Below are 15904 nucleotides of genomic sequence, written 5' to 3' on the forward strand. Positions count from 1 at the left end.
CCCCCCCCCCCCAGCCCCCAACAACCCCACCCCCCCCCACCCCCCCCCCCCCCCCCCCCCCCCCCCCCCCCCCCCCCCCCCCCCCCCCCCCCCCCCACACCCCCCCCCCCCCCCCCCCCCCCCCCCCCCCCCCCCCCCCCCCCCCCCCCCCCCCCCCCCCCCCCCCCCCCCCCCCCCCCCCCCCCCCCCCCCCCCCCCCCCCCCCCCCCCCCCCCCCCCCCCCCCCCCCCCCCCCCCCCCCCCCCCCCCCCCCCCCCTTTCCACCCCCCCCCCCTAAATATAGGAGATATTGGAATCAAGGGGCATAGCAAGGATCAGAAATCATACCATCCGGAAGAGTGAGAACCCATTTATCGCGTCTTGTGTGAATTTGATTTTCATAGCCAATTTTCCATCTCAACTCCATTTTGAGAACCTTCTTACCCTCCATAATGTTTCTCCACGGTCACAACGGATTTGAACCCAGCTTAGCCTCGAGGAACTCGCATTTCAGAAAATAAATCGATTCCAAGAAATCTTAGCAAGAAGGGCTTTATTGTGCATTGTTGGATCTTTAAAACCGAAGCCTCCATTATATTTCTCCACGCACACGACGGGTGAACAAACAAGTGGCATCAAGTCCAATGCCGCACTTTGAGAGGTCACTAAAAAATCCAAACATTAAATATCCCTCCAATTTCGTCATTTCGAAGATTCCCTCGTGGAATCAATTCCAATTCCGCTCCACTTTGAAGGGTCAATGTATTTGCAAAAACCTCCACCAATTAATTCAAGCACTCCCTACTCTCTAGGTTACAAATTTACAATGTTATATGGTCGCAATGAAGGGTAAAACAGTCATAATCAAACACCGAATACGTAGCGCTCGACTTCAACTCCTCAACGGACGCTCATCTCCTCCGACATTCTCCGGTGAGCTGGTTCCAACATTGTTTCTCTCTCTCTTTCGGCATTTAATTATCTGAAACCCTGTGGACACGGTCCTCGGTTTCTCTGATTTTATTCCAAATGAAGCATAAAGACATGGTTTTGGTTCTCTTTTTTCATAACCATTAACTGATCATGATTGGTGTTTTTGCAGGTAATATATCATTGCCCAAGGAATACAATCTCTGCAATTTTGGGCAGAAAAATAGGTATCACTATGGGTTGTCTTCACGTCATTTTGAAGATAAACAGCTCCTGCAGGAGTTATGATTTTGCAATTAGTGATTTTATCAATTCTTTTGTTCTATATGATGGAACGCGTGGGTATACGACGACTTTGTTACATTTTTCCGTTTCTCTCATTTTAGGTTGCCCGTGATTGTTCTAGTTGTCTAACATGGGTCTGGGATTGGACTGGAGGGAATGAGTGGGCTGGAGGGATTGTTCTAGTTACAAATTTTTATTTTTATTTTTATTTTTGATTTCTTAGCTATTTCTAACAAATAAATCCCAAAATCTCCTTTATTAGTTTCAGCTTAGAACTCTTAAAGAAGAAACCACACTAATCTGTTTCATTTGGATTAATTCATACTTCTCTTTGTGGCGCATTAACTTATTCTTTTTAACAAAATAAATTTATTTGGTAGTCTATATTAATATCTCAGAGGTTCAAGTAGTAATTATGATTGTCTAGCCTGCTGCAGTTAGTTGTTTATTTTCTAAAGAATTTGGTGGACGTTTGCAACCTGCTGAACACTTGTCTCCCTGCCTTTCCATTAATTCTGTGCCATACTTTATGGCTCTTTACCTGTCTTGAAATGTTTTTTTTTTCCCCCCAACAAAAAGCCATAGGTGAAGGATGTAATCAGGAGAACAAAAGTTAAAGGAATAAATACGATTTTTAGCCTAGCTCTTTACTTACCCTTAAAGTGCATTGTTACATTAGGCAGTAGCTCTAACTGCTTTCTATTAACTTTTCTTGCTGGACCGACTCACCTGAGCAAAGTAATGTAGTCCTAGATAGACAAGGGATCTACTAGGAGCCAAGTAACCAGGACCTTCCAAGCTGCTGTATCGATAGGGCAAGATTTGAGGCTTTAAGTCAAAACTAGGGTTAGGTTTAGGATAATGGGGGTGAGTCTTATATGGTAAAGCTAGGCAGGTTTATAGGATTCTAATGAGATAGGTTTAGTGAAGTTTGAATAAGAAATTCAAAAACAGAAAATTAGGGTTTCGGGTTTTGGGTTTTGGGAGAGAGGAGGGTGATGGAATTTAGGGTTTAGAGGCGGAGATAGGGCTAGGGCTTTAGGTCTAGTCCTCTAGGGGTTAAGAAGGTCACTCGGCCAAGGTTTGGTGAGTTTTTAATGGTTAAATATGGCAGAACTGTAAGTTAGGGTTTTAAGGATTAATGAAGCTTGAGGGGGATTAGAGTTTTGAGGTAGGAATGGGCCTAGGGTTAGGATCGAGTGGAGGGGATGAAGAGAGGCTACTATGGTTAGAGTTTGAATGAAATTGGATGGTGGAATTGGCCTGGACAGAATGTAGATGACCTAGGTTTGAGTGGATAGATTGGATTTAATGGGGGGAGATGATAATGGGGATCGATGGGGCTTAGTTTAGAGGATTAGGAAAAGAAGGGTGATTGCTAAACTGTAAACTACTTAATTGGTATGGCAGATCTTCATTGGCAGCAGCTTGAAGATCAGAATTAGGTCCTCCCGATCTACAAGATACAAGGAGTCGATTGGAGGTCCACCAATCCCTTCACCTTGATAGGATCCACAAGGCACACTCACGATGGAGCAAGGCAGCAGCAGCAAAGGCAGCAAAGCAGAAAACTGAGTTTGAAAATCTGAATTGTCGGGGAGCCTCCCACGACTTGTCTATTTTTAATTTGAAGGCCAATGGCCTAAATCCTATTCAGCCTAGGAATTTGAATCCTTGGCTGAATTCCTATTACAAAAACAACTCACACCCTCTTTAGAAATTGTGGAGGGGTGGGACTACTTAATTAAAAGCTAAACAACTTAAAAGATTCCTAACAACCAATAGAAATAAATCACTTAAATTGAACCTTGGTCTGAACCGGTTCAATTTAAGTTTACAATTAAACTGAAAAATAAACTAAGTATGGGAAAATAAACTAAGGCTCCTAACAGGTGGCTCTAATCTTAGGGCTGCCTCGTCTTCTTGTGGATGCTTGGACCTGCACCACAAAGAGATGAAACTAGTTAAGGAAATGGAAAACCACAGTATTCTCTCTGCGTCTCTCCCATGGGTTGCCACCATTTATGATAACATTAGGTTGCTAGCTCTTACAGACTCCACGTGTTGTCTACTACTTGGCATGTAAACACCCTGTTCGTCCCATCTCAACTCTTGGTGCCTCAAGGCGTGGTAATTTGCAATCCCACTAGTATAATTGCTATTTCCAATGGACGGTATGGCCTTTAAAAGAGACAGATAGAACTTAGCGGAACTAGTGGATATCCGATGATGTCTCAATAAACAAGCTGCAGCCTAGTAACATGGAGAATTGCTCGAAATGACCTCAAAATCATTCAGATATTTGCTGTAAAAGTAATGGGCCTAAAGTTATAGTAGAATAGTTCTAATAGGAGAATAGAAAACAGAGTGACAGAATTAGGCAAAACATAACAAAAGCAGAAAAATTTCAGCAAATATGGTTAAACAGTTCAGAATGAATTAAAACTCCAGTCACAGGATCTGTACTAGAACATGCAAACAGTAGCAAATCTTGAGAAATAGTAGAGAACAGCACAATCACATGATATAAAGTTGTAAAGATCTGATCTGAATCTCTGACAGCAGGATAAATAGAAAAGTACATTGAAGAATGGAAGATAACAGGCTAGAATCCACCTAAACCTCTCCCAGAATCCACCAGCTTTGCTACTGAATCCTCAGCAGCGTGTTTTAGAAAACTGAACTCTGTATAATGCTTAAAATCGATTGGGGGGGGGGGGGGTTTAGTGGCCTTACATGAATTTATTATTTGTGATAAGACTCAATCAGGATTGATTAAGGAGAAGTCATCAACCAGATTGGACAATGAATGAAGAAAACAAAACAGACTAAACTACTCCAATTGATAGCTAATTGGAGTGTCCTAATCTGACTCAAGCAACTTTAATAATAAAGAAAATACAACCAAAAAGGACTGGAATTAAATAATCCTAACCCATCCTAGCTAATGATAATAATAGCGAAGTAAAACATAAGAATAAAAAAGAAAAATAAGACTGCTAAAAAGCCCACACGATTTGGAATCAGAAATTGGACATAACTGGAAACCGCAGGCTGTCATGATGGTCGAGTTCTGTCAGATTCTGCTGTTAGAGTTGACTGTCATGCTGTTAGGTCTGCTGGCAGATTTGCTTCCTTCTCCTCTGGCACTGCTGCTGGTACCTTGCTTCTGCATCAGAAAGTGCCTGAGAGAACAATAGCAATGAGGAGTTTGATTGCAGTAGTATCCTCTTCCATATCTTGATTTATTTCCCCAATTTCCCCCCTGTTTTCCATTTCACTGTTGGATCTGGGAATGAGCTGGAAGTAATAGTTATCAAATCTGATTTTGACTTCGGATTCCATATTGTAAGTTTCTATTTTCCATTCAAGTTTGGCTTGTTTGATCAGATCTAATTTGACTTTGGATTTCATATTATAGTCTGGATTTGTGCAATTGAGTTATACATATTGCTGAGCATTCAAATATCTGTTGAATTTGAGTTTTTGATTACAATTCAATTCCGTTTTATTGTCCAGAATTGCATTTTGGTACGTTTGTGGTTTTCTGAAATATGAATTACATATATTCAAGCTATTGTTTAGCATTTGAAACTCCTTTGCGAATGAATTTACTTCCTAGGTAGGCTATTTGCAAATGGATTAAAGAATTTTACTACTTTGCCTATTAAACAGTTGGGTCAACCGTTCTTGAAAATCTGCACTTTTCCAAATCCAGAAAGCAGACAGAATTCTAGCATTCCCATTTCTAAGGAAAATATAGCCAAATCAGATGGCGATCAAAAGAGTAAAGTCACATCTATTGGCCTGGCGAGCATTATCCATTAATAATTTGGCTTTGTATTATGGACTGTACTTGGCTACTCTTGGGTGTAACATTTATTTAACGTTCAATAGGATTAACCTGAATGCCCAACTCATTGTAATTCATAAAGTTAAACCTACCTTGGGTTCACTCTTCTTTGGATACATAGCACTTGTCATGCAAATATTATAGTACATAGGAAATAAATTCACATATTATTGGCATATGTTGCAACGTTTGAAAAATGTGTTCCAAATTTGTTTCAAACTACTGAAAAAATTAGCATATTTTATACCTAGATTTTGTTATTTGTGAAAATTTTCCATAGCCTCAGGAACAGGCATATTTTGTCCTATTGGGGCTTTGATGTAGGCCTTTTGCGGCCTCCCTCCTTTGCGTAGGCTGGGTGGTCGTCCTTTCCCCTTCCCCCCTTCTTTCCCCGCTTTCCTTTCTTGTATATGGTTCTCTTTCCCTGCCCCCCTTGGGGTTCGGTAATATATTCATTTACCAAAAAAAAAACTTTTGCTATAGCTGTAACCCAACTGCCATCCCGATCCAATCCGAAGTAGCTAAGAAAGGAATCTCTTTGTTCCTTAAAAGAGGCCCATCTAGGCGTAAGTTTGTCTGGTTCTCTGTTCCCTTTACTTGGGTGGCCATGTCCGAGTTCCCATCCTACCCTTTTACCAGCTTTATAACTACAAGTGAGAAACAAGTGAAACCCGCTCCAAGTCTATCTGTCTCTGTTCGTTGCTCCCAAAACAGAGAACATAAAACATCTCGTCTTCTCTCATTCAGAACAGAAAATCTCACCCTTATCTTTCTTTGGCTCTCAGATAAGTGAATATTGAAGAAAGTTGATAAAGAGAAGGCGCTTCATGGCTGCGAGGGCTTCCAGGAATTTTATCAGGGAGACTTTGTACAGGAAAGTGAATTTCAAAGCTCTTGGTGGATCCAGAAGTTTGAGTTTGGCACCTGGAACTACTCCAAAGATCCCTCAATCTTCTAAGAAAGTAAAAGTTCCACTTAACTTTTTCCTTCCTCTGCCTTCCCTATCTTTGAATTCTGCTTATTTGTTTCCTCTAAGAAAGTATGTGCTTTGTCTGATTATGAATATTCAGTAATATGTTCCGAAAAGAGGAAAAATATTTCATATGGAATGCTATGGGATGCTATATTGCAGCTTGTGCCAGTTATTCAATTTTGTTTGTTTGCTGGATTAAAACTGCAAGGTTTGGTTTTATTCCACTTTATCCACCAGCTAAATGAGATGTTTATATATGGAAAAGAAACATTTTGACACATGCAATATATTATGTTATGGTATTTTTTTTTATAAAAAATTTCTTATTAATCTTCTTTATAGAACAATTTGCCTTAGTGTTGAATAGGCAGACATCTCGGGCTCGGCTGGCTTCTCAATATTGGCACTAGAGCAATATAAGGAGCTTTTTGTCGGTATTTCCTTTGGAGTTCCCACTACTTTGACTAGAGGCTTTAACCATTATATTACTTTGTTCTTGATAGCCTCTTTTGGATGCTTATCTTTGCTCTGCTTGTGCTCACTCCCTGCAGCATTTATATGGCATTTACTACAAAGTTTCTGGTTGCACCTGCCAACTTGGCTAGAATTTCTGTCCCCCCTGGAAAAACAGAAAGAATTGAGCTTCATGAACATTTATTTGAATGCATTAGCTTTGAGTTTTATGCTGGATGATTTTTCGTGTCGTTGTACTTACATTCCTGTTTCTAAGATGGAGATGAATCTTCTCTCTGTCAATGCATTTGAGGTTGGATACTTTCAGTTCTAAATTTGCTACTTCCAATAATGTTTTGACTTGTAGGGGAGGTTATTGACTGGGGCCACGATAGGCCTATTAATAGCTGGGGGAGCTTATGTCAGTACTGCAGATGAGGCAACTTTCTGGTACCATCATATAGGATGCTTGAGTAATTATATGGTTATTTCCATGAAACACTTATTTGTTGATTTTTTTTTGTTTTGACACTGCCAGAATGTCTGATCATGAATTTAAGTCTTTGGGTGTAGCATCATCATCTTTCAGCTTTAATTTAATCAGATTACAATGAAACTGTTTATGGTTTCTTAAGCTTGTTGGTGGTTAACAAAATATTTGACACTTTTGCTGCCAGATATTAGGAGATTGTTTGTGTTGTTCTTTCTTGCTTCAATGACATATTTTTTTGATAGATCTACTCATAGAATTCTTTACTGTTGTTATTGCTTCAATTTAACATTGAAGGAATCACATGGAATCTTAATAACCTTGAGCAACGTCTTAGAGTCCACCCTTTTTTCCCTCCATTTATTGATTAAGGAACTTAGGTTGTCTTTGTATTCTTAGGGAAATATTGTGAATGTGATTTGCTGGTGGTACATATTCAAACAAATTAAACAATAGTAATAACGAGAAACAATTTCAACTCTGTAACTGACTAGTTCTGTATCGGATTAGTTGTTAGGGTTATAGTACAAATCCTTTGTTCCCCATTAAGGCTTTCTTATGCTGTGTTTGGTGCCACTGATTCATGGAAAAGCACTTTTCATACCTTTCTTTCTCAACTCAACTCAACTCAGACTTATCCCAACTAAATGAGGTTGTCTACATGGATTCTCTATTCCTCTTTCACCAATCATGATGCAGTTACGTCCAGTAGGGGCAAGTAGGATTAAGTTTGTTGGGTTATTTTGTAAGTTGACAATTATTAATATTATTAGGAAAACTTTTCTATTAATATAATTTTCTTAATATTTTAATTATGTTTAGCAACCTTGCAGTTGAGTTAGTTTCAAACTCTTCCTCCAAAATAGAGTACGAATAGGACTTAGTTTTCTTTTCCTTATATATGTAAGGGAATTTCTTATTGACACCCTAATAGGGCTAGACTCACCCAAACAGCAGGTGACTTAAACCAACCCACAAGTAGGACTGTAGGATATAAATTCGAGCAACAAAAGGGAACCGATGGCTAAGGAACCAAGGCTTAGATCAAGCCCAAGTTCTGGTCAACTGCGGCGAATAGGTAGAAGAACAATACTTCCAAGTTTGATAGGAATCCGAGGGTTAGATTAATTGTTACATTAGGAAGAGCAGAAATAGAAAGTAAAGGGACATATTTGGTAACAACTAACAATCAATAACTAATAAACTACTGGTCGGATCAACACCAAAGTTGGATTGAATGTAGGGCCTGGTCAATGGAGATGGTCCTCCAAATATCTCCATAAGTTGATGGTTAGATCAAGAGATGGAGGCAGGACTGAAATTAGAAAGTTGTTAAAAAAATTATTAACTTTTACTCTACCTACAGATCTGACTTGTAGATGGAGCTCAAACCTTGGTCGATGTAAGGCCTCTAATGGCTAACTGAACTCCCATATTCTTACAGCATCATTAGCCAGCCAAGTGTTCAATGCAGAGGCTTATGTCAGCCTTTTGGTATCATCTGTGATGTACCCCGAAAAATGATTGCCATGAATAGTAAGCAAACAGGCCCTGGACCAAGTGAGGTAATTGGTCCCGTTTAATTTGTGTAGGACCTGAATTGAGAGTTGAGAGATGGGTTATGGCCATGAGTCCCAACACACCTCACCTCACGACCCTCAACTCCCCCTACATAGGTGCCTCTACTGGTACTGTCTGCTATAGAGCTGTCAAATCAATCAGCCGCTAGTGTCAAACAAAGAAATCACACCACAAAATCACAGGGACTGATCCTGTTGCATAAAAAAACTCACAGGTGGAGTGGGCGGAAAGCTAGAAATGATAGGGTCTTCAACAACCATGCTCTGCTCATTTTTCAAAGGAGAAAAAGGGGGTGGGGGTAGACAATGCTGCTCCAATCGGTTGTGGTAGTTAACAGGATTAGACAATCTTTTTTGGTGGGCTTCTTTAACTTATGAGATCAGATGATACTTTGATATTAGGAGCCAATAGAACACTCTTTTCGAGTAGGGGATGGGCATGCATGCATGTGTGTGGAAACTTCGCTCAGTGCTGTTGCCTCAATTAGTTAATGATATTTTGTAATTCGTCAATTAAATTGATAGGAAAAAGTTCTAAGTTTTGAAATACTTATGGACTGGTCCATTCCCTCTTTGTTATATTTGTGCCTATGCAAGCTTGCGTTCTTTATTCTACTAATATTTAGCATATTTTTCCTGTTAATGGATTTGTCTTTCATTTACGTTCTGCAGTGGTTGGCTATTTTCAGCTACAAAACTTGTGAACCCATTCTTTGCCTATCTGGACCCAGAAGTTGCTCATCGGCTAGCAGTCTCTGCAGCAGCTCGTGGTTTGGTTCCGAAGGAGAAAAGGCCAGACCCATCAATATTGGGGCTGGAAGTATGGGGACGGAAATTTTCAAGTCCAATTGGTCTTGCGGCTGGTTTTGATAAGAACGCTGAGGCTGTTGAAGGATTATTGGGGTTAGGCTTTGGGTTTGTAGAGGTGGGCTCAGTAACTCCTGTTCCACAGGAGGGTAATCCAAAGCCTCGTATGTTCAGATTGCCGCAGGAGGGGTAAGCATGTATATTGCATCTTATCAACTTGTTCTATGCAATAAATATTGTAAGTTGAAATCATTCATTCTTGTGGAGTCCTAGTTTCACTAGCATTTAGAAGAGTTGGTAATTATTTTGTCCTTGTTCATATTCCCATTTCTTGTGAAGATCTGTGAAGTGCTTTGTTTTATTGGCAGTGCTGTCATAAACCGGTATGGCTTTAATAGTGAAGGAATCGTGGTTGTTGCAAAACGGTTGGGTGCCCAGCATGGCAAGAGAAAGTTGGCTGAAATATCAAGCACTTCGATCTCCTCCCATGATGAGGTCCAACATGGAGGAGGAAAAGCTGGCCCTGGTATTCTTGGGGTTAATCTTGGCAAGAATAAGACAAGTGAAGATGCTGTGGCTGACTATGTTCAAGGGGTTCATACTTTATCCCAGTATGCTGATTATTTGGTATGTTCTTTCTGTTTCTTTCTTGACGTGATTTTATCTATCTAACTTGGACACTGGACTCTCATTGTTATCTTGGAGATAATTTAATGCCTTACATGCAAGATAAAAGCTTACTAATGCTTCATGAATCTCGAAGAAAAAGACTCGTGTCAAGAGTGTTTAAAAACAAGTCCAGTTCAATCAAGGCACTGAACTTTTGAAATATGCTGATGATACACTCTTTGTTGAGAATTCGTTAAACTTAGACCATACAAGCATTGCTGTGCAGGTTATAAATGTTTCATCACCAAACACACCTGGATTGCGTAAACTTCAGGGGAGGAAACAGCTAAAGGATCTTATTAAGAAGGTTTGGATCTTCAATTCTTTGTGAACATATTTAGTTATTTCCCCTTGCCATCAACTAAAAGATCAATTGCTTGCTCCTTGTGTCATGAAGGTACAAGCTGCTCGAGATGAAATGCAATGGGGTGAAGAGGGCCCACCACCATTGCTTGTGAAAATTGCTCCAGACTTGTCTAAAGAGGACCTTGAAGATATTGCAGCAGTATGCAGAATTTTAACTTTATTGATTTATTTTATTTACTATTTGTTTGTTCATTTCTATTTAAAGTTTCTTTTGGTTGTTATAGGTTGCTCTTACTCTTCGCTTGGATGGATTGGTAATTTTTTCTTGATCACAAATGCAACTCATTATCCCCTTTAGCTTTGAGTTAGATGATGTCTGTAGTATTTCCTTTACTTCTTTCTGATTATGTATCATTGAGTTGGCTGTATTTTGTTTATAACCTGTTAGATTTTGCTACTTTTTTTTTTGCGATGAGTAAAAAAATATATTACGAAGAAAAAAGAGAGGATTATACAAGCCCGAGGGCAAAGAAAGCCCCCACCCCCCCCACCCCCAAAAAAAAAAAAGGCCTAATGTGGATCAGGCTGCAAGAGGGAGATAGGAAGACCCCAGTATACAACAATGAGCTTGTTCCTTGGGGAATCCTTTACAGGAGCATGGGGGAGCAAACCAAGTTTGGAGGATACATCAAAGAAGATGGCATTCCAAATCTTATCTAAGGAGCGAAAGTTGGTAGTCCATCTTCTAAGGTTACGTTCCATCCAAATATGGGAGATAGAGGCGCAAAAGGTAAGCTTGCCGACTAAGTCAGATATAGTCTTCCCTCCAAAAGTCATGTTGATCCAAAACCACTCTCTTTGACGGGGTAGGTGTCTTCTTCTGCCCAACCAGCAAGAACTCAAAACTCTTTTCCAGATGGAGGAAGCAAAGGGACAGTAGAAGAACAGGTGGTCTGCGTCTTCTTGCCCATTCCAGCTAAGGCAGCTAAGGGGGGAGACCTGGATGTGGCGGTGGATGAGGAAAGCCTGCATCGGGAGGCAGTTGGAGAGGGCACGTCAAGAGGTAAAGCTATGGTGGGGGATGTATCCTTTGAACTAGACAACTTTGTACCAAGGGGAGAGTGAGCCTCTGTGTCTAACCATATCCCAAGTTGAATGGGAGCTAAACCTGCCTGAAGGGGAGGGGAGCTAGATAATCGTATCACCTCTGCCGCGGTGGCCTGGGGGATGGGCGGGGGAGGGAGCTCTAGAGGTCCTTAAGAGGGGGGAGTGGGGGGGGGCAAGCACCTTTGTAGATGATGGAGGCCACCAAGGAGAGCCTGTCAAGCCCAGAGGAATAGATATCCCGGGGTCTCACAACTAAGGTTTAAAGTATTGGTATCGGGTATCATATTGGTCAGGCGATTTTACGAGACGTATCGTACCGTATCGTATTGGAGATACATATCGATCGGTGCGAAAACGCATGAAAATGATCAAAATCCACATGGGAATATACTATGGGACACAAAAAACAATATAAACAATCAATTTATGTCATATGTCATGCATATACACTACGAATTGTGAATAATCAATAACCAGACAAATGCGGCACTTTGAAATTGTTATAAAAGATTAAAAGATGAGATTTCTTACATGTAGAGTCACTTTATTGTCATGAAGAATGTCGGGGTGGATCAAAGTCATGTCTGTAAGGGTCTTCAAGAATAGGAGCGACTAGGATGATGTTGTGTACTGACCAAACATAAGCACAATACTGAGCCCAGTCGAAATCATAGTACTAAATCTCGTTTCGTTTCGGTGTTTCGGTCTGACTGAAATTTCCAAAATGAGATGAGCGAAATTTCCGAAACGAGATGACCGAAATTTCACCGAAATATTCGAAATATTGCATTTTTCAATTCGATGTTGCGATTCGTTCCGACTCGACCGAGATACTCGAAATTCTCAAAATCTCGACCAAGACGAAACAAGTTTTAGTACTATGGTCGAAATACTGATGGTAGTGACTCTCCCACTATAGTAGAATCGTGTGTACTGCTCTGGAGTGGCTAATGTTGTGAAAGAACACCTTTTGATTTCGAATCTGGGTTGTTGGATGCAACAAAGGCTGTGATTCCACCTCCTTTAGAATCATTTTTTACCAAGGAACTGAAGCCCTAAAAAAATCAGGTCAAAAAAATGGGTTTGAACCTTGATTTTGGGGTTTTTCCCTTGGCCGGACAAGGCTTTTTTGCGCCAAGAGGCTATCTCTTCTGGTGGAAAAAATGAAAAAAACCCATGTGCTGCTTAAGTGTGTCGAGACGTATCGATATGTATCGGTACGTACTGATATGTATCAGTCGAAACATATCGATACGTACCGATACGTTAAAAAATAATAAAAAATGAAAAAAGACGTCTTGGCTGTATCGATACGTATCGACCGTATCATATCGTATCGATATGTATCGGTCGATACATATCGATACTATCGAGATACTATCGAGACATTTTATTTTTAAAAAAAATAGTGACGTATCGGTATGTATTGTATCGACACCAACTAATACCGAGACGTATCGGCCAATACGATACGATACGATATGGACCGATACTTTAAACATTACTCACAATTGAAGAACACTTGAGGGGTGTCATTTGTCAAGCCAAAGGGAAGTGATAAGACCATCATCGATCCTGTAAGAAATGTCATCGATGGCAGTGTGTCTAACTTGCAAAATTCTGCGCCAGACCAACGAAGCGTCAGTTGAGGGGCTGACCGACCAAACGGAGTCCTTACAAAGGGGACCAGCATAAACCCAAGATGTCCAGATGCTGTCTTTCTTGGTGAGGAGCTTCCAAATAAGATTGAGAGAGCCAGCAAGATTGACATCTTTAATTCTTCTTAGGCCAAGACCCCCTTGGGATTTGTGGAGGCAAAGGGAAGACCAACTCTTGGGATGGAGAAATCTGGCTAATTCCACTCCTTTCCAGAGGAAAGCACACATAATAGACTTTGCTACCTTAATGATAGCCTTTGGGAGCCCGAAGACCCCACACCAATAGATGTGAAATGATTGGAGCATTGATTTTATGAGCTCCAGACGACCTGCATATGAGAGAAGTCTAGCTTTCCAAAGCTGCAGCCTTTTGCGAAGGAAGTCTAAAATGGGGGAGTAGTGGTGAGCAGTCAGCCTAGCAAGGATGAAAGGGAGGCCAAGGTATCTAATAGGCAAGGAGCCAATGTTGAACCCAATGAGGTAGTAAGAAGGGCTTTAATGGTGTCGGGAACCCCAACAAAGAAAAAGTGGGACTTGAGGAGGTTAATGCGGAGGCCAGAGAGGTTTTGAAAGAGGGAGGACATGATGGACTCAATTGAGAGGGTGTTAGCCTCAAAGAATATCATGAGATCATCAACGAAGGCAAGGTGAGTCTGGTTGGAAGGTTTGCATTTAGAGATGCGGGATATAAGGTGGAGGTCAGTTTTGGACTGAAAGCTATGTGAGAGAACCTCGAGGGATAGGCAAATGAGGAAGGGGGAAAGGGGACAGCCTTGACGGATACTAGCGGAGGAGGAAAAGTATCTAGTCGGGCTGACATTAACAAAGACCGAGAAGCGGGGAGAGGAAATAAGGAATGGATCCAATTGAAAAAAATGGGGGGGGGGGGGAAGGACATTTTTACTTTTTTAGGACATGAGAGATGAAGTTCCATATGATGGAGTCGAAGGCTTTGTGGATGTCAAATTTCAAGAGGGTGGAGGAAGAGTGGGACTTATGGTCAAAGCCTCTAACAATTTCCTATGGAGATCCTTCTTGCGAACTCGAAATCTTTTCATAAGCCTCTTGAGTTAGAAAATAGCTTCTGTCATGGATCTACCTGACATAAAACCAAATTGGTTCTTTGAGATAGTAGTTTCTCTTCTCAGGTGGGCTTCAATAACCTTCGCCCATAATTTCATAGTATGACTCGTTAGTTTTATGCCTCTATAGTTATTGCAGCTTTGAATGTCACCTTTATTTTTGTAGATTGGAACCACAATGCTTCTCCTCCATTCATCTGACATTTTCCTTGTGCTTATAATCTTGTTAAATAGTTTGGTTAACCAAGATAAACCATATAATCCTAAGCTCTTCCACACTTCTATTGGGACACCATCTGGGCTTGGAGCCTTGCCTACTTTCATTTTTCTTAAGGCTTCTTTAACTTCAGGCACCCTAACCTTTCAGATATACCTATGGCGTGTGGTGTCTTGATGAGTAATGCAGTCTTCCGAGCTATAATTACTCAAAATGTTTCCATTTAGTAGGCTGTAAAAATTATCTTCCCATCTCTTCATAATGTCTTCATCCCTTACTAGCACTCTACCTTCATCAATTTAATACATCTAACATGGTTGAAATTTCTACTCTCCATTTTCCTCATTTTAGCTTTCTTATAGATAGCTTTTTCTCCTTCCTTTGTGTTCAGGTGGTATAGAGATCTTCATATTTTTTGCCCTTGCTTTCCCCACAATCATCCTAGCTTCATTTCTGGAAGACTTATACCTTTTTGGATTCTCTACATCCTTGGTCCTTTGCCAAATCTTAAAGCTCTATTTCTTAGTTTTAATGGCTGCTTGAACCTCAGCATCCCACCACCAAAACTCTCCAGTGGGATGAGGTTTTCCTTTCGATTCCCCTAGTACATCTTTAGCAACCTTCTTAATACAAGTCGTCATAGTTAGAAACCAGGTATGTATTGATTCAACCAAGGAATTAGGAGTAAAAGCTGAGAAGAGAGGAGGAGAAGAGAAGAGAAGAGAGAAGGAAGAAGGAGAAGATTTGAGACTTGAGAGAGAGAGAATTGTATTCTCTCCCCTATATTGTCCATTAAACATTCCTTGAAATTACGTGTGCCTCCCTAGGGAGGTAAAAGATAAAAAAAGGAAGGTGGGACCTTGAGGGAGACACTAACACAATGTGGAATGAGATGACTATTAGAGGCATATATCTATGACCAGCAATCTATGTTGGGTGGATATGCTCTCCCCTGTATCACCTTACAGTCCTTGCATAGTGATCTATCAGACCTTCTGGTCAGGAAGAAATCTATTTGGCTACTATAATGCCCACTTTTATAGGTAACTATATGCTCCTCTCTCTTTTCAAAATAAGTGTTTACAATGGATAAATCATAAGTGACAGCAAAGTCTAAAACTGAGATCTCCTCTTCATTACTCTCGCCAAAACCATAACCTCCATGTACACCTTCATAATCTCTATAGTCTCTCCCAACATGTCCATTCAGATCACCCCCTATAAGAATCTTTTCTTCTTGACCAAAACCTTGCGCTAATCCATCCATGTGTTCCCAAAAATGTAGCTTACTACTTTCATCCAATCCTACTTGGGGTGCATATGCACTAATAATATTGACAACCTCTTTCTCCAGCACAAGCTTAATGGATATAATCCTATCTGCAAATATTTGAACATCCACCACATCATACTTTAAGTCTTTATCCACTACCATTCTCAGTCCTTCTTACTTTTATCCCCCGTATACCAAAGTTTAAATTTGTCCAACTCCTTAGCTTTGTTACCCTTCCATCT

At 40.6% G+C, this 15904-nt stretch overlaps 1 protein-coding gene across 3 annotated transcripts in view; it reads left to right on the forward strand.

The window, feature by feature from the left end:
* The first annotated feature begins 1117 nt into the window (after window positions 1–1117).
* The window catches only part of LOC122668930 (dihydroorotate dehydrogenase (quinone), mitochondrial-like), a 28050-nt gene continuing 13263 nt past the window's right edge, over window positions 1118–15904 (forward strand). For 2 of the 3 annotated variants that reach the window (XR_006333933.1, XM_043865515.1), the window contains exons 1-7: window positions 5833–6009; window positions 6841–6923; window positions 9216–9539; window positions 9719–9977; window positions 10246–10326; window positions 10417–10524; window positions 10610–10639. Coding sequence is in view for 2 of the 3 variants with exons in the window: in XM_043865515.1 (XP_043721450.1) it covers window positions 5875–6009; window positions 6841–6923; window positions 9216–9539; window positions 9719–9977; window positions 10246–10326; window positions 10417–10524; window positions 10610–10639 (1020 nt within the window). In the remaining variant the exon portion in view is untranslated. Of the gene's footprint in view, window positions 1137–5832; window positions 6010–6840; window positions 6924–9215; window positions 9540–9718; window positions 9978–10245; window positions 10327–10416; window positions 10525–10609; window positions 10640–15904 lie in introns of those variants that run through there. The other variant, XM_043865516.1, reaches the window with a different exon arrangement.

The sequence above is a fragment of the Telopea speciosissima genome, chromosome 7 (assembly GCF_018873765.1).
Source record: "Telopea speciosissima isolate NSW1024214 ecotype Mountain lineage chromosome 7, Tspe_v1, whole genome shotgun sequence".
NCBI classification, from domain to species: domain Eukaryota; kingdom Viridiplantae; phylum Streptophyta; class Magnoliopsida; order Proteales; family Proteaceae; genus Telopea; species Telopea speciosissima.